Source organism: Palaemon carinicauda, chromosome 3 (assembly GCF_036898095.1).
Source record: "Palaemon carinicauda isolate YSFRI2023 chromosome 3, ASM3689809v2, whole genome shotgun sequence".
NCBI lineage: Eukaryota > Metazoa > Arthropoda > Malacostraca > Decapoda > Palaemonidae > Palaemon > Palaemon carinicauda.
In genome coordinates this window covers 76,808,708-76,827,399 of record NC_090727.1, presented here as the reverse complement: position 1 = coordinate 76,827,399, position 18,692 = coordinate 76,808,708, and the positions used below count along the sequence as shown (strand labels likewise).

The 18,692-nt window shown below is 33.7% G+C and overlaps 2 protein-coding genes across 2 annotated transcripts in view; one reads left to right on the top strand and one right to left on the bottom strand.

Annotated features, from left to right (window-relative positions):
* The window catches only part of LOC137632485 (uncharacterized), a 55,317-nt gene extending 42,101 nt beyond the window's left edge, over nucleotides 1–13,216 (top strand). Inside the window, exons 5-6 of the mRNA XM_068364441.1 lie at nucleotides 12,422–12,628; nucleotides 13,100–13,216. Coding sequence (XP_068220542.1) covers nucleotides 12,422–12,628; nucleotides 13,100–13,216 — 324 coding nt within the window. The remainder of the gene's footprint in view (nucleotides 1–12,421; nucleotides 12,629–13,099) is intronic.
* A 2,148-nt stretch (nucleotides 13,217–15,364) lies between these two features.
* On the bottom strand, nucleotides 15,365–15,925 carry LOC137632476 (uncharacterized). The gene has a single exon (XM_068364430.1). The coding sequence runs from the start codon at nucleotides 15,923–15,925 to the stop codon at nucleotides 15,365–15,367; it is 561 nt and encodes a 186-aa protein (XP_068220531.1).
* Nucleotides 15,926–18,692: the final 2,767 nt, after the last annotated feature.

Below are 18,692 nucleotides of genomic sequence, written 5' to 3'. Positions count from 1 at the left end.
AGCGTAGGGTAATAATTGAAAGTCTCTAATCTTTAATGAAATCGAGCCTTTAAAGCCAACAAGTACGATACATCCAGAATACGTGGGACCCGTTCGATACGCGTTTAATAACATGAAAGCGAATTTGCGAAGAGCGTCGGCCGGCCATCCATTTAACGCCAAAGAACAATAAATATCGAGTGTTAATACGAATCACGCTTGGATGAGCAAGGGACGTGAGTGTAGGCCTTCCCCCCCCCCCCAAAAAAAAAAAAAAAATTAAAACCTGTAACCGTAAATAACGCGCGTTGGAAAAGGCGTTTACACAAATACTGAATCTTCGCTGTTTTGCTTAACGTTTTGATAGTTTATATAGGAAATGTTTATTTTAATATTGTTACTGTTCTTAAAATATCCTATTTTACCTTGTTTCCTTTCCTCACTGGGTTATTTTCCCTGTTGGAGTCCTTGGGCTTATAGCATATCCTGCTTTTCCAATTAGGGTTGTAGCTTAATAAGTAATAATAATAACAATAATAATAATAATTATAATAATAATAATAATCATAATAATAATAATAATAATAATAAAATAATTACAACAAAAGTGATAATAATAATAATAATAATAAAATAATTACAACAAAAGTGATAATAATAATAATAATAATAATAATAATAATAATAATAATAATAATAATAATAATAATAATAATAAAATAATTACAACAAAAGTGATAATAATAATAATAATAATAATAATTGAACATATTTTGAAGTTCAAAAGACTACGTCAGTACCAAAATATGAAGAGGTGGTGTGACAGTCCTAGGGTGGTGGGTGTTGGAAATTGTATGAGAGTAACAAAAACACGCATTGACAAATATCGATGGTGAGGTTAGTCATTAAAATACAGTCGTTAGCCACTATCACGAGACCTGTTTACAGCATAGAACATGGAGAGAGTAATAATTTGGTAAATTGATATAAAGAGAGAGAGAGAGCGCAAGTCCATAGGTATCATTATAAACGTCATGGACCCAAAGAAAAGAGAGCGGATTGTATAAAAAAGAAGTACTAGTGCGAAGAGAATAAGGAATAATGCATGGGTAGATAAACGGAAAAGGTTAGATGTAAATTCAGGGTTTAAACTTGAGCATGTGGCCTTAGATGCTTCTGTTTTTTACCTTATATTACCTTAAACTTTTTACAATTTCCTTAAATTTGAAGCTAGTAAAACCAAAATTTCCTTAAAAAACTCCCTTGAAAGCATGCAAATTACCTCAAACTAAGGTAATTACCTTAAAAGTTTAAACCATGGAAGTAATAGTTTGTGATTACAAATTATTATTATTATTATTATTATTATTATTATTATTATTACTTGCTAAGCTAAAACCACAGTAGAAAAAGCAAAATGCTATAAACCCAAGTTCTCCAACAGGGAAAATAGCTCAGTGAGGAAAGGAAACAGGAAAAATAAAATATTCCAAGAAGAGTAACAACATTAAAGTAAATATTTCCTATATAAAATATAAAACTATCAAAACAATAGAAAGAGAAACTAGATAGAATAGTGTGCCCGAGTGTACCTTCAAGCAAGAGAAATCTAAACCAAGACAGTGGAAGACCATGGTACAGAGGCTATGGCACTGCCCAAGACTAGAGAACAGTGGTTTGATCTTGGAGTTTCCTTCTCCTTGAACAACTGCTTACTATAGCTAAAAAGTCTCTTCTACCCTTACCAAGAGGAAAGTGGCCACTGAACAATTACAGTGCAGTAGTTAACCCCTTGAATGAAAAATTGGTTGGTAATCTTAGTGTTGTCAAGTGTATGAGGACAGAGGAGAATATGTAAAGAAGAGGCCAGACTATTCAGTATATGTGTAACCAAAGGAAAAAATGAACTGTAACCAGAGAGAAGTATCTAATGTAGCACTCTCTGGCCATTCAAAGGACCCCATAACTGATTACCGGTAGTATCTCAACTGGTGGCTAGTGCCCTTGCCAGCCTACTACCTCCAAATAACGCAAATAAGTAAGAAAAGACTATAAAGAAACACGAGAATTGTTGATGCACTTGAGGGAAAATTCCTTCTCTTGGTACTCAATGGAAACTGAGCACTTGTCATATCTAACCCAACAAGAGAATCCAGTGACTTAAAACCTCTTTGCTTCATAATGACGACTCTCCTCCATCTAGGTTAGGTAGAGGGAATCCGGAGAGAGATGGCTGAAGTATGTATAATTAATTTCGGCTGGCTGGTCGTTAAACGAGATTCATGTGCCTCGGTTAACGACGTCCCCATTATAAATAACGCTAGTTTGGAGTCCTTGTCATGATGTAATAAACCGACGTTCTAATTCTTTCGTAAGCTGATTATTGCTTGGAATGACGAGGAAATTGTAAGTGGATAGGGAATTTTTTTTTTTTTTTTTTGAGATTTGGCCGTTGACATGTCTGATAAAATGTACGTATTTTAGGTTTGTTTACTCTGTGACGGCGCCGAGTAAGGTTGTGAACTCAAAGGCAGGTTGGAGACGACTGAGTTATATTATTGTAGAACTCTCTCCTTATATACAAAACCTCAAGGCAACAGGACATAACAAGTTCACAAGACAGACAATATTACAGAGGAAAAACCAGACATGAATTTTCATGTTCGTTTTAATGCGAGGGAAGAGCGAAGATACAAGCATAATATATACAAAAGGAATTATGTACAATTGTGTGAAACACGGTTGGTACAACTCATATTTTATTTATTTCTAGTGAATCTTTAAAGATAAGTTTCTGAATTTATTTGTGCCAATCTATATATATATATATATATATATATATATATATATATATATATATATGTGTGTGTGTGTGTATATATATATATATTTATATATATATATATATATATATATATATATATATATACATATGTTTATATATATATATATATATATATATATATATATATATATATGTATATATATATTGAATTTTGTTCATTATAGTTTAGCATTCAATTTTGGATTTGGCTAAATATACCTATTTAAACGTCTTTTAGACATTTCTGATATAAGAGAAGCCATATATGAAAGGTTGAACATTACAGCAGCTGTAATATGAACGCAGAGTTATTTAGCATTTTATGTAATAAGTAGGCAGAAAACGGGTCAAGCTGAGAGAGAGAGAGAGAGAGAGAGAGAGAGAGAGAGAGAGAGAGAGAGAGAGAGAGGACACCTTCCTCCTTTATGCACGATGTTATTATACCAGATAATACGTAATAGTCAATCAGTCCGTTATGCAATCAGACTTCATTTTAATGAGCCTCTTAATCATTTTATTGACAGGAATAACAGATATTTATCCGATACAATTAGGATTGACCTGTCATTAGAGGTTTAAAGGCCGCTAGTGAATGGCAGAGGCGAGGGACAGTGATATTGCCCTAGGAGCATATACGCATATGATCAGCGCCCAAGCCCCCTCTCCACCCAAGCTATGACCAAGGATGGCCAGGCAGTGGCTACTGATAACTCAGCAGAGAGACCTATGGGCCCCCCCCCAATTCCAACCCCCATCCTTTGCTCACTAGTATGGTTAGGTTGCAGCGACCAAAGAAACTAACGAGTTTGAGCGGGAGACTAGCCCCAGTCTGACGTTCACCAGTCAGGGACGTTACCACATCGGCCAAAACAAGCCTTCTGAGTTTTTTTTGCTTTTGGATTTTGATTTTTGTATCAGGTTATAGGTTATTTGGCAATTCTTCTCCACTTTCCCCTTATAATATTCCTTTTAATTCATTTATTTATATATACCCCAACAGCGAACTCTATTGCTCTTATTATTATTATTATTATTATTATTATTATTATTACTAGCTAAGCTACAACCCTAGTTAGAAAAGCAAGATACTATAAGCCCAAGGATTCCAACAAGGAAAAATTGCCCAGTAAGGAAATGAAATAAATAAATAAATAAACGATGTAAGAAGTAATGAACAATTAAAATAAACTATTTAAAAAACAGTAACAACATCAAAACAGATATTTCATATATAAACTATAAAGAGACTGATGTCAGCCTTTTCAACTTGAAAACATTTGCTGCAAGTCTGAACTTTTGAAGTTCTTGATGTGAAAATGGACCAGTTTTTCCTATGTAAATACTACACATTAAAATGTATCGGGAATGTGTACCTAAACTTGAGTATTTCAAATTATGTGTTCCCTTACGTTCATGTGTTAACAAAGAATTTTGTTAAATTTGCCTAGAATTATGGTCGGTATTTCCATTTAAAGATGATAGATTTGATGTTGAGAATTTGGGTTCATGATCAGAACACAGCTCTCTCTCTCTCTCTCTCTCTCTCTCTCTCTCTCTCTCTCTCTCTCTCTCTCTCTCTCTCTCTCTCTCTCTCTTCCAGTGGATGTAGTGAATAGTAACACGGTAAACGAATTCAAAAATAGGTTAAACAAGATCATAAAAACTAAACTAATTCACTCTACCTAAGAGCAAATGGAGTCTCCGCTGATGGACTTAAACGTCTTCGAGTCATCCAAAATCCTTGTAACACACTCTCTCTCTCTCTCTCTCTCTCTCTCTCTCTCTCTCTCTCTCTCTCTCTCTCTCTCTCTCTCTCTCTCTCTCTCTCTCTCAGTTTTGTATCTGTGTGCCGGTGAGTGATTACACTTTTGCGACCCTATATATATCATGATTTAACGCGGATAACAAAAGGCTATCGAGTGCAATATAGCTACAAGTTTTCGTGAATAGTCAGTGATTAGTTTGAGGTCGGAGAAGTGGGATAAAACGTCGGCATAGAATAGTTATCTTGTGAATTACTAAAATCTAATCAAGATGGCTATGTACAACACGGGCAAGGCTTGGAGAGACATCGCTGGACTCAGCAAAAATAAATTCCATGAGTTGGCGAAACAGGAGCTCGACCGTCTGATAACAGAGGTCACTAGTAACGTCAACCAATGTGACGGAAAAATATTCGCAGACATATTGAAACAATATGATCCAATAAACTGGAGCAAATCTGCGGAAAACATCAGCAAAATAATAGAAGAAATTCCAAAGAAAATCCAAGTGTTAAAGAGACTTATAAAGAAAGTCTACATCAATCAACACATTCCATCAAAGAACAATAAGAAGTCCAATATGGTGAATATGCTGATTGATGCAATGGGAAAAAGAATGCCAAAATGGTGTAATACATGTAAGATATGGTATTCCATTAATAATCCTCAACAATTGATTAGAAAATGTGATGCCTGTCATGTCCCAACACACCCCACATATGCTGAAATACAGCAAAAAATAAAAAATAAAGACACAAAGGTATTCTGCTCAACATGCTTAGTCTGGATAGAAAATATAATTAAGTCGAGACTAAATCTGCAAATAGTTGAAGATAAAGAAGAGGAAGAAGAAGAAACAGAAGAAGAAGAAGAAGAAGAAAAAGAAGAAGAAGAAGAAGAAAAAGAAGAAGAAGAGAACAATGAACAGGATATGTGTAAGGATGCAGAAGAAATCATTGATATAACCTATGATGCCATCCAACAACATACTTATGAAGAAATAAATTACCAGATGGAAACAAATAATAGACCCAAGAGACTCTACCCGGACCTACATAATTTTAGGGAAGAGCAAGAACAAGAAAAAATAGAAAAGAAGGATATAGTCTGCAATATGCTGAAAAGAGGGAATTGCAGATTTGGCGAAAGATGCTACTACAAGCATCCAAAGATATGCCATAATTATGAAATATATGGTAAATGTGCGTATTTAGACGGATATGGAGACGAATGCAGAGATCTCCATCCAAAAATATGCAAAAACCTAAAAGAAGGAAAAGGATGCATTTACAACAAAAAATGTCGATATATGCATCCTGCAACCATGAATGAAAGTAAGAAAACTCAGCAAACTGAAAAGAAAAATGAAAGCAAAAAAGAAACAAAAAAAGAAACAAAAAAGCAGGCCGTGTATATACCGCGCTTTGAACAAAGAGCCCCAAGATATGAGGCCTTTCAACCCAAACCTGCACATTTAGAGCCCAACTACAAAGAATGCATCTATAATGCCAGGGGTTGGTGCAGATATGGGGACAGTTGCAGGTATACACACACAAATAAATATGAAGGCGAAAGAGCAAATATAATAGAAAAGTTGGATTTTTTAATGGCAGAATTCCGGGAAATGAAGAAAAGAACATCATATCAGAACAGGAAGGAAGCATGGGAGAATCCATATTATTACCAATATTAAATAATGGGGATGAAACACAAACCATAATCGTAATAAATGCACAGGGTTTAGTCACGAGTAACTCTAAAAGGAAAATAGAGTTCATAGAAGAACTAACCCAAATTGAAAAAAATAGATATATTAAATATAAGTGAAACATGGTATTCCCAAGAAACTGGCAGTGATGACCAGATAAAGGGTTTCCAAACTTATAGATCAGACAGAAAAAATAGGAATCAAGGGGGAACCTCAATATATGGAAGAGACATAAATCAAGGAAAAGTATGTGAAAAATACAGCAACACAGAATGTGAATTGATTGCGGTAGAATTTGAATTTGAAAAACTAATGAATATTGTAGTTTACAGACCCCCAAACACTAAGGAGTTTGACATAATAATAGAAAAAATAGATGATATATGTAGAAACCATAAAGACTGGAATATACTCCTATCCGGAGATTTTAACTTTCCTTTCGTGGATTGGAAAGAACGGATAGAAGAAAGTGGTTGTATGTATACATATAAAAAAGATAGTAATAGTAGCGCAGAAGATAAGAGGCAATTTGAAAAGCTTCAAGATATGCTATTAGAACATAATATGCAACAAATAAACCACATTCCAACAAGAAAGGAAAATGTCCTAGACCTAGTATTTGTGAATGAGGTGAATTATGTTAAAGAAATAATAGTGTATAACACGGGAATTTCAGACCACAATGTCATTGATAGTTCATTCCAAAGCAAGTGATCACAGAATTAATAAAAGCACAAAACTTTGGGAAGGATATGGAAAATATAACTTTTACAGTAAGAATATAAAATGGTCAGAAATAAATGAAGAACTGAATAAAGAATGGAAAAATGTATTTATAAGTGATAATATACAGGTAAATACGGATATACTGTACGAAGAAAGCACACTTCAAAATATAAAAAGAAACCCCAAAGTACTTTACTCCTATGCAAAAAAGATGAATAAAAGGAGAATAGAAATAGGCCCTCTAAGAATTGAAGGACGGCTAACGAATGAAAAAAAGGAAATATGCAACATATTAGCAGAAAAATATAAGAGTGAGTTCACGCCAAGAATTGCGAATGAGAATAATGAAACAGAAATGAGAGAAGAAAATGTTGAATATCTAACGGATATAGATATTAATGAAGCAGATATTGTCACGGCTATAAACGAAATTAAAAATGGATCGGCAGCCGGACCAGATGGAGTTCCAGCGATTTTGTTAAAAAAAACTGCAAACACTATCGCGAAGCCGCTTGCAATACTGCTAAGACAGAGTGTAGATATGAGCGAGATATATGTTAAACATAAATTAGCTTATATAACCCCTATCTTCAAAAGTGGATCAAGACTAGAGGCAAGCAATTATAGACCTGTTAGTCTAACATCACATATTATGAAAGTGTATGAGAGGGTAATAAAAAAGAAAATAATGAACCATTTGGTCAAAAATAATTTGTTTAATATGGGTCAACACGGTTTCGTACCTGGAAAAAGTACACAGACCCAACTGATAGCACACTATGAAAACATATACAATAATATGATAAATGAAAAAGACACAGATGTGATCTATCTAGATTTTGCAAAAGCCTTTGACAAGGTAGACCATAACATATTGGAGAAAAAAATGAGAAAGCATAATATTGTGGGAAAGATAGGAAAATGGGTAAAAGAATTCCTGCAAAACAGAAAACAGATAGTGGTTGCAAATGACGAGAAATCAGATGAAGCCCAGGTAATATCTGGTGTGCCCCAAGGTACGGTATTAGCTGCACTGCTATTTGTTATTATGATCTCAGACATAGACTGTGATGTTGAAAACTCCGTAGTGAGAAGTTTCGCCGATGACACAAGAATAAGTAGAGAAATTACTTGTGATGAAGATAGGAACTCACTACAAAGAGATCTAAACAAAATATATGAATGGGCGGAGATAAATAGGATGGTATTTAACTCCGATAAATTCGAATCAATAAATTATGGAAACAGAGAAGGAATGGTGTATGCATACAAGGGACCTAATAATGAGACAATCACAAACAAGGAAGCAATTAAAGACCTTGGTGTAATTTTAAATAGGAATATGTTATGCAACGACCAAATAGCAACACTGTTGGCTAAATGTAAAGCAAAAATGGGAATGTTATTCAGACACTTTAAAACAAGAAAAGCTGAACACATGATTATGCTTTACAAAACTTATGTGCGTAGTACACTCGAGTACTGCAATGTGATATGGTACCCACACTACCAAAAGGATATTGCGCAAATAGAGAGTGTACAAAGGTCCTATACTGCTAGAATAGAAGAAGTTAAGGACCTTGACTACTGGGAAAGACTGCAATTTTTAAAACTATATAGTCTAGAAAGGAGAAGAGAACGCTACATGATAATACAAGCATGGAAGCAAATAGAAGGAATTGCTGAAAACATCATGGAGCTTAAAGTATCAGAAAGAGCAAGCCGAGGTAGATTAATAGTGCCAAAAAGCATTCCAGGTAAACTGAGAAAGGCGCACAGGACATTAATCCACTACGCACCAGCATCGATAATGCAGCGACTATTTAATGTGCTGCCAGCTCATCTAAGAAACATATCAGGAGTGAGCGTAGATGTGTTTAAAAATCAGCTCGATAAATACCTAAGATGCATCCCAGACCATCCAAGACTGGAAGATGCAAAATACACCGGAAGATGTATTAGCAACTCTCTGGTGGATATACGATGTGCCTCACACTGAGGGACCTGGGGGAACCCAAACAAAAAAAATAAGGTAAGGCTCTCTCTCTCTCTCTCTCTCTCTCTCTCTCTCTCTCTCTATATATATATATATATATATATATATATATATATATATATATATATATATATATATATATCCTGTAACGCCAAGGGCAACCACTCGGAAACCACAATCTCCCACAAATTACCCAAACTGCAGTGATGTAGTTAGGAAAGGGGGAAGGGAGTTGAGATGGGTTGAATCTGTGTGTGTGTGTGTTTGTGTGTGGGAATATCTATCTAATTATTTAGCCATGATTTTTACGGATGGTGTAAACAAGTAGGGTGTGTATATATATATATATATATATATATATATATATATATATATATATATATATATATATATATATATATATATATATATATATATATTACGATTATAAAAGGAAAGGAATATACACCATTTGATATTATGTTACGAATTAAATCATATTTAATAGTAATCTACCTTTAATTCAAGAAGCTTTATTTAGGACCAAGTAAGATGAATGAAATCTTAATCTCTCAAGCTTGGGGAAGGTATTCATCGTATCCTGGAGTAATTCTATTCTTCTATTCTGGTTTGAAATATTGGAATGGAGTGGATGTGCAGTGAATGTAAAATACGTGAGGCATGTATCATATTAAGGGAGAAGTTTGGCTTGACAAAGTGCTCTGGGGCCTGGAGGAAAACCCCATCATTAAGAATGCTGTACCTCTCTTGAGGGCCTTGATACGCTGGTGTGGAAAAGAAATGAGGAAAGTTGTAAGAGGAACAAGGCAATGACATTCATGTGTGCTAAGTTTTGAGTTCTGCTGGTCGTACATGGAAAAGAAGTGATGTGAGTGGTTTCAACATCAGAACTTGAGGAGAACAGAGATAAATTTAGTAGAAGCAGTACCCACACCTGGACCAGACTCTCAAACTCTTGATACTGGCTGGGGACGATCCAACAATGCAGCGTTGCCACGTAACCAAAACAGTAATTCTAATAAGAAATTCTCCGTAAAAAATATACTGTTCTTAGCTGTATTTCAGTAAAATAGTCGACCGTAATTTTACCTTACTTTGTTATTATCTTAAACGGGTTGTTAACTTTAATATCACTCCTTTACGTTAATATATCCATTTTTAAAACCGTAAAAATCGTGGAATAAATGTTGCAATACATTTACCATTTTTTTTTCAGTGTATATTATAATCATATGTTAGATAGGAATATACGAAGAATCTTTTTTTTCTATTCAGAATTAGGTCAAATATAAAAACCAAAGTCAGAGTTCTTAGAGTCCAAACCGCCATCAATCCTTTAGGAATTTTATAAAGTGAAAAACATTATTCCATATTTTTTTCCAGATATATTTAGAAATGAAAAGTCTCTGCAAGTCACGTATTCAGGAGAAACGTGTTTTTTTTTTTTTTTTTTTTTTTTTCAAAATATGAATTGAGTAAACCAAACGTGTTTTGTGTACGTGCTTTTTCGCATGTCTTTTTCATGCGTATGTATTTGTATATGTCTATCATCATCATCATCAGCCGTTACTAGTCCACTGGAGGACAAAGGCCTCAGACATGTTCTTCCACTAGCGTCTATTTATGGTTTTTCTATGCCAGTCTATACCAGAAAATGTAGTTCATTAATCCATTGCTTTCTCACCCTTTCCCTGTCTTTTCATGCATATGTACTGTATATGTCATCATCATCGGCCGTTGCTAGTCCACTGCAGGACAAAGGCCTCAGACATGTTCTTCCACTAGCGTCTGTTTATGGTTTTTCTATGCCAGTCTATACCAGCAAAATTTAGATCGTCAATCCATTGTCTTCTCATCCTTCCCCTGTCTTTTCATGCATATGTATATGTCATCATAATCTGCCGTTGCTAATCCACTGCAGGACAAAGGCCTCAGACATGTCCTTTCACTCTCGTCTATTTATGGTCTTTCTATGCCAGTCTATACCAGCAAATTTAGTTCCATTGTCTTCTCATCCTTCTCCTGTCTTTTCATGCATATGTATGTGTCCTCATCATCATCATCCGTTGCTAATCCACTGCAGGACAAAGGCCTCAGACATGTCCTTCCACTCGCTTCTGTATATGGTCTTTCTATGCCTCTATACCCGTAAATTTATTTCGTCAATCCATCATCTTCCTAAACCCTGCTTCTTTTGTAATCTCAAGAACCCATTCTGCTATTCTTAAAGTCCATCAATTATCTGTCATTTTCTCATTATATGTCATGATCATATCCATTGCTTTTTCTTACATGCTAGAATAAGTGAATGTAGATAAATGGACGTGCGTTAATCTAAGTCTGGGTTTTTAAGTTTGATATCAATCAAACTTCAGATTAGAAATGCACCCAAATCCTTCTCAACTTGATATCAATGAAATAACATTTCCAGCGATTCTTACACACACACACACACACACACACACACACACATATATATATATATATATATATATATATATATATATATATATATATATATATATATATATATATACATATATATATACATATATATATATATATATGGATATATAATATTTGTACGTATATATATATATATATATATATATATATATATGTATATATATATATATATATATATATATAGCATATATATGGAGCTGTAGATAAATGAACTTGTAATAACCTAAATTAGGCTATTTTATTTTAGCATTAATGAAGATTATGATAAGATATGTACCTAAGAGCCTTCTCATCTTACCTAGGCACCAATCAGATAGCTTTTCCACTTACTGTGACTCTTCTCTCGATTTTTACAACATAAGTGTGGGTGAGGAAGTATTTATAAATACACTGCAGGAGTCAATGCATGTACTCTACGAGAGCCCCATATTAGATTCACCTGTAAGGATAATCGAACGTATGACGTCACACCTGCCCTAATTAACCTTAAGTCTGGCAGTGACGTCACTGATCATTGGTCCAATATTTCGTTTTTTTTAAATTATGCTATGAAAAGAGTTTATTTATAAATCTGTCAGTCAATGAGTTAATTTATTTACCCCGTTATTATTATTATTATTATTATTATTATTATTATTATTATTATTATTATTATTATTACTGGTATAAATATTATTATTATTATCATTATTATTGTTGTTAGCAGTATTATTATTATTGTTAATTATTATTATTATCATTAGTAATTATTATTATTACTATTATTATTATTATTTATTATTGTTATTATTATTATTATTATTATTATTGTTATTATTATTATTTCTATTATTATTATTATTATTATTATTATTATTATTATTATTATCATTATTATTATTAATATTATTATCATTATTATTTTTATCATGATTATTATTATTAATATCAAGATAATTCCTAACTCCCTTTCTTTCCAGGTATCTTGGGTCAGACGTCGGGATTACCACCTCCTGACGGTCGGGAGACAGGTCTATTCCTCGGACGCCCGCGTGGGCGTGAAAGTCTCCCCCGACGGGTGTGACTGGACATTGACGGTGCGATGGGTGGCCACCCATGACACCGGACTCTATGAGTGTCAAGTGTCGTCTCACCCGCCCCAGGCACTCAGGATTAACCTCAGCGTTGTAGGTGAGTTGGAAATTATTATTATTATTATCATTATTATTATTATTATTTCTAACCTACAACCCTAGTTGGGAAGCAGGATGCTATAAGCCCTAGGGCCCCAACAGGGAAAATAGCCCAGTGAGGAAAGGAAACAAGGAAAAATTTATATTTTATCAGTAGCAACAGATAAATATTTCCTTTTTAAACTATAAAAGCTTTAACAAAATAAGAGGAAGAGAAATTACATTGAATAGCACGAGTGTACCCTCAAGCAAGAGAACTCTAACCCAAGAGACAGTGACCATGGTACAGAGGCTATGGCACTTCCGAAGACTAGAGAACAATGGTTTGATTTTGGAGTGTTCTTCTCCTAGAAGAGCTGTTTACCATAGCTAAAGAGTCTCTTCTACCCTTACCTAAACAAAATAATAGCGAAACAACAGTTCATTCTTTTTGCTTTATTCTTTTATTTCATTGGTGGTTATCAGGATGTAATTCTAGATATTATTTATTGTGGTTCTGAAGATAGTTCTACCATCAATGGCGGTACTTGTGGTGGTAATAAATATGATGTAATTCTCGATTCCATTTTATTGTGGATGTGAATATAATGTTACCTTTTTTTTTCTCGGAATGTGAGTGGCAATGAGGATGATGTAATTCTAGATTGTAGGTTCAATTTTATTGTGGAGGTAAAAATGTCACCATCTATGCTCGGATTGATGGTGATAATAAGGATAATGTAATTTTCGATTCTATTTTATTGTGGATATGAAAATAATGCTACCTTCTATGCTCGGACTGGTGGTGATAATGAGGATAATGTAATTCTAGATTCCATTTTATTGTGGAGATGAAAATAATGTCACCATCTATGCTCTGATTGATGGTGATAATGAGGGTAATGTAATTTTAAATTCCATTTTATTGTGGACTTGAAAATAATTTTACCTTATTTACTCGAATTGATGGTGATAATGAGTACGATGTAATTCAAGCATTTTATTATGGCGATGAGGATAATGTAATCTCCTATAGTCGGATTGGTGGTGATAACGAGAATAATATAATTCTAGATTCCATTTAATTGTGAATGTGAAAATAATGTAAGAGTCTCTACTCTGATTGTCTAGACATATTTCTCATGATTCAAATTTGTTCAGAGTTGAGCTGTTGAATTCACACATTGAGTTCTGGTGAGATTTCATGCAACAACATTCATGCAACATGAAGGTCGAAGTTTCTAAAAGTTGAATCACGCACACAGGTACCAGTTACAGGCAATCAAGGGCACGTCCTCAGGTTGCATTTGTCGTTGTTGTTGTTGTTGTTGTTGTTGTTGTTGTTGTTGTTGTTGTACATCTATCTATCTATCTATCTATCTATCTATATATATATATATATATATATATATATATATATATATATATATATATATATATATATATTTATATTTATATGTATATATATATATATTTATATATATATATATATATATACATATATATATATATATATATATATATATATATATATATATATATATATATATATATATACACGCATACATATCTTATATACAACAACCAATGCAACCGTTTCTAGTCCACTGCAGGACAAAGGGCTGTGGTGGCCGATGTAGTAACATCCCTAAAGTCTGGGGTTCAAGTCCCGCTCAAACTCGTAGGTCTCTTTTGTTACTGCAACCTCACCTTCCTTTTGAGCTTATAGGTCTATCCGCCGAGTCATCAGCAGCCATTGCCTGGCCTTCCTTGGTCCTAGCTTGGGTGGAGAGGGGTCTTGGACATTGATCATATAATATATGGTCAGTCTCTAGGGCATTGTCCTGCTCGATAGGGAAACGTCACTGTCCCTTACATCTGCCATTCATGAGCGGCCTTTAAACCTTTAAGCATGTCAATTCATGTTTGGGATTTGGTCAATTTTCATCTCCACGCTGCCCAGTGCAGTTGGAGATGGTGGGAGATTTTCGTCTGATCGCTCAGAGCAAACCAACTTGGTATGGGTGGCCCTGACAAATACAATTTTGCTGATCATTGTTTCGGTAGAATGTTTATATGCAAAAAAAGGCTCATTTATGGATGCTACAGTAAGCTTTGTAGAATATTCATATATCCAAAGAAAACTCATTCATCGAAATTACTGTAAACCTTATTTGTATTCCAAAACAAATGGCTAATCCATTTTTTATTTTGCTCAAGAAGCTCCTAGAAGACTTAAATTACTCCTTTTAACTCTGCAAAAAAAGTTTTAGCGTAGTGGAGGTCTTTGGGGGGATGGGAACTAAATTGCAAAGAAAATGATCATTGGGAATTCTCTTATCTCCTAAGGTTGTTTTCGGGGCTCATTCGTTTTCTCCTTTCTCGTCCCTCTTCCTTTGCTCCTTTCTCGTACTCATTTTCTTTCTCGTCCCTCTTCCTTTTCTCCTTTGTCTCCTTTCTCGTCCCTCTTCATTTTCTCCTTTCTCATCCCTCTTCCTTTTCTCCTTTGTCTCTTTTCTCGTCCCTCTTCCTTTTCTCCTTTGTCTCCCTTCTCGTCCCTCTTCCTTTTCTCCTTTGTCTCCTTTCTCGTCCCTCTTCCTTTTCTCCTTTCTCGTCCCTCTTCCTTTTCTCATATCTCCTCCTTCTCCCTATGCTCCTTTCTCATCCCACTTTAACTTAATTTCTCCTTTTTCGTCCCTCTTCCTTTCCTCCTTTTTCTTCCCTCTGCCTTTTATCTTTTCTCGTCCCACTTTATTTTCTGCTTTCTCGTCCCTCTTCCTTTTCTCCTTTCTCATCCTTCTCCCCTTTCTCCTTTCTCGTACTTCCTTTTCTCCTCTCTCGTCCCACTTCCATTTCTCCTTTCTCACCTCTCTTCCCTTTCTCCTTACTCGTCCCTCTTGTTTGTCTCCTTTCTCGTCCCTCTTCCTTTTCTCCTTTATCGTACTTCCTTTTCTCCTTTCTAGTCCCTCTTCCTTTCCTCCTTTTTCTCGTCCCTCTTCCTTTTCTCCTTTCTTGTCCCTCTTGTTTGCTCCTTTCTCGTCTCTCTTCTTTGTCTCCTTTCTCGCCCTTCTTCCTTTCCTCCTTTTTCTCGTCCCTTTTCCTTTTCTCCTCTCTCGTACTTCCTTTTCTCCTTTCTAGTCCCTCTTCCTTTTCTCCTTTCTCGTCCCTCTTCCTTTCCTCCTTTTTCTCGTCCCTCTTGTTTGTCTCCTTTCTCTTCTCTCTTCTCTGTCTCCTTTCTCGTCCTTCTACCTTTCCTCCTTTTTCTCGTCCCTCTTGTTTATTTCCTTTCTCGTCCCTCTTCCTTTTCTCCATTTTCGTTCCTCTTTCTTCTCTCCTCGTCCCTCTATCTTTTCTCTTTTCTCGTCCCTCTTTCTTCTCTCCTCGTCCCTCTATCTTTTCTCTTTTCTCGTCCCTCTTCCTTTCCTCCTTTCTCGTCCCTCTTCCCTTTACCAGCACCTTGTGATATTCTTCGTTCTTTGACCTGGTTTGGGAATGTTGGTGTCGAAACTTCCTTTTCCCCTCAGTTTTACTCTGTTTAGCTGGCTTCGTCTCATGTGTCCGGGTTTAGCACTTCCAAGTATTTTCTTTTTGTTGTATCCTCTTGTTTGGTTTTCTTGCTATATTCTTTACTTTTCCTTCCCATTCTGCTTCAAGTCGTTTACCATGTCGTCATTGTCCTCTCTCTCTCTCTCTCTCTCTCTCTCTCTCTCTCTCTCTCTCTCTCTCTCTCTCTCATTTACCGTAACGTCATTAACCTCTCTCTCTCTCTCTCTCTCTCTCTCTCTCTCTCTCTCTCTCTCTCTCTCTCTCTCTCTCTCTCAAACAGCGCCCAGTTTCATAACTCCTTTTTCACTTATTCTTTCTCCTGATAAGCAACCTCAGAAGAATGAGAGATGTCTCTTTTTTTGAGACAAGCAAGAAGTGAGAAAGTACATTTTTTGAAAAAAAAAAATATCGGTATTTATATTAATTTTATTTTTCCAGGAATGGTTCTAGAAGAACCATATATTGTTTATAGATATTTACATACCCAAAGTATGCGTTTTTTCATACAAACATATATATATATATATATATATATATATATATATATATATATATATATATATATATATATATACATATATATATATATATGTATATATATATATATATATATATATATATATATATATATATATATATATATATATATATATATACCTTGGAATCCTTCAATTACTCATTTATATTTCCTCTCTGTTGTTCTTGATAAGGATTTGATCGAACTTGATTTGTTTTTCTATTTATGTATATGTATAGTAATTTACACTGTACACGAAACAAAATTCTATATATTTTTCAGACAAGCATGAAATAGGATCTCTAGGGCCCTATTTTTTTATTCCTAATGTCCATCTATTATCTGACATCCTCAATATATGTCCTGTGCATTTCCTTTTCTTCTATGTTGTTAGAATATCCTTACTCTATCTGCTGAGTCATCAGCAGCCATTGCCTGGCCTTCCTTGGTGCTAGCTTGGGTGCTGATTATGTGTATATATGGCCAGTCTTTATGGCATTGTCCTTACTTGATAGGGCAGTGTCACTGTCCCTTTTTTTTTTTTTTTTTTTTTTACGAAAGATCTAATTTAATTTTGTTACTGTTCTTAGTATATGTTATTTTGATTGTTTATTACTTGTAGTTTATTTGTGTTCTTGTTTCCTTTCCTCACTGTGCAATTTTTCCCTGTTGGAGCCCTTAGGTTTATGGCATCTTGCTTTTCCAACTGGGGTTTATAGTCTAGCTTATAATAATAATAATAATAATAATAATAATAATAATAATAATAATAATAATAATAATGATAGTAAAAATAATAATAATAATAATAATAATATTAATAATTATGATAATGATAATGATAATAGTAATAATAATAATAATAATAATAATAATAATAATAATAATAATAATAATAATAATAATAATAAAAATAATAATAATTATAATAATGATAATGTTAAAAATAATAATAATTATAATAATAATAATAATAATAATAATAATAATAATAATAATAATAATATCCACTAGAAGAGAAATATCAAGTTTTGACTCCTACGTAACTCTCCGGCATCTTCCCCATTCCACCATCCAGGAAATATCCTCTGAACTCCGATGTTGCGAAAACTCCAGATACGACAGGGCGTTAATATGTATTCATACAATGCAAAACTGATGCAAACGAATCATGGGTGCAGACAGACTGCGCTGCAAGTTTTTCTTTTGATCCGATAGTTAATTATTCGGATAGAGTAGTCACCACAGTTGTGATTGGTTGCTCTGTTTTAGAACAAAATACACATATCTCTTGTGTAATGAAGAGCAGTGTGTATGAATATGTATTTATAATCTCACAAGCAATGACTAAACATTAATTAATATATCTTTTTTGTTTTAAAGTTATCATTACAAAGTTCAAGTAAGTTATATATGGCAAAATTATAATATATTTATATATATATTATATAATTTATATATATACAGTATATATATGTAATTTATATATATACAGTATATATATACAATATATTATATATATATATATATATATATTTATATGTATATATATACAGTATATATATATATATATATATATATATGTATATATATGCAGTATATATATATATATATATATATATAAATATATATATATATATATATATATGTATGTGTATATATATATATATATATATACATATATATATATATATATATATGTATATAAATATATGTATGTATATTATATATATATATATATATATTTATATTTATATATACATATCTATATAATTTATATAGATGTATTTGTTTGTATATATATATATATATATATATATATATATATGTATAAAATAAATAGATACTTTTCTTTCCTGTCACGCTCAGTGATTCAGTCTCTCCCCGCCCCTCGGTATGGGGAGAGGGAGCAGTCATACCTTAGTGAGGGGGGGTTACACAGAGAGTTACACTCGGAAACTACATTCTCCCACAAATTGCCGAATTTAGATGTCATTTTAACGGCTTGGGTACACC

Bases quoted from the DNA above. Each gene is read 5' to 3' on its own strand.
- LOC137632476 (XM_068364430.1), bottom strand. From the start codon at position 15,925: ATGGAGAAAAGGAAGAGGGACGAGAAAGGAAATAAACAAGAGGGACGA.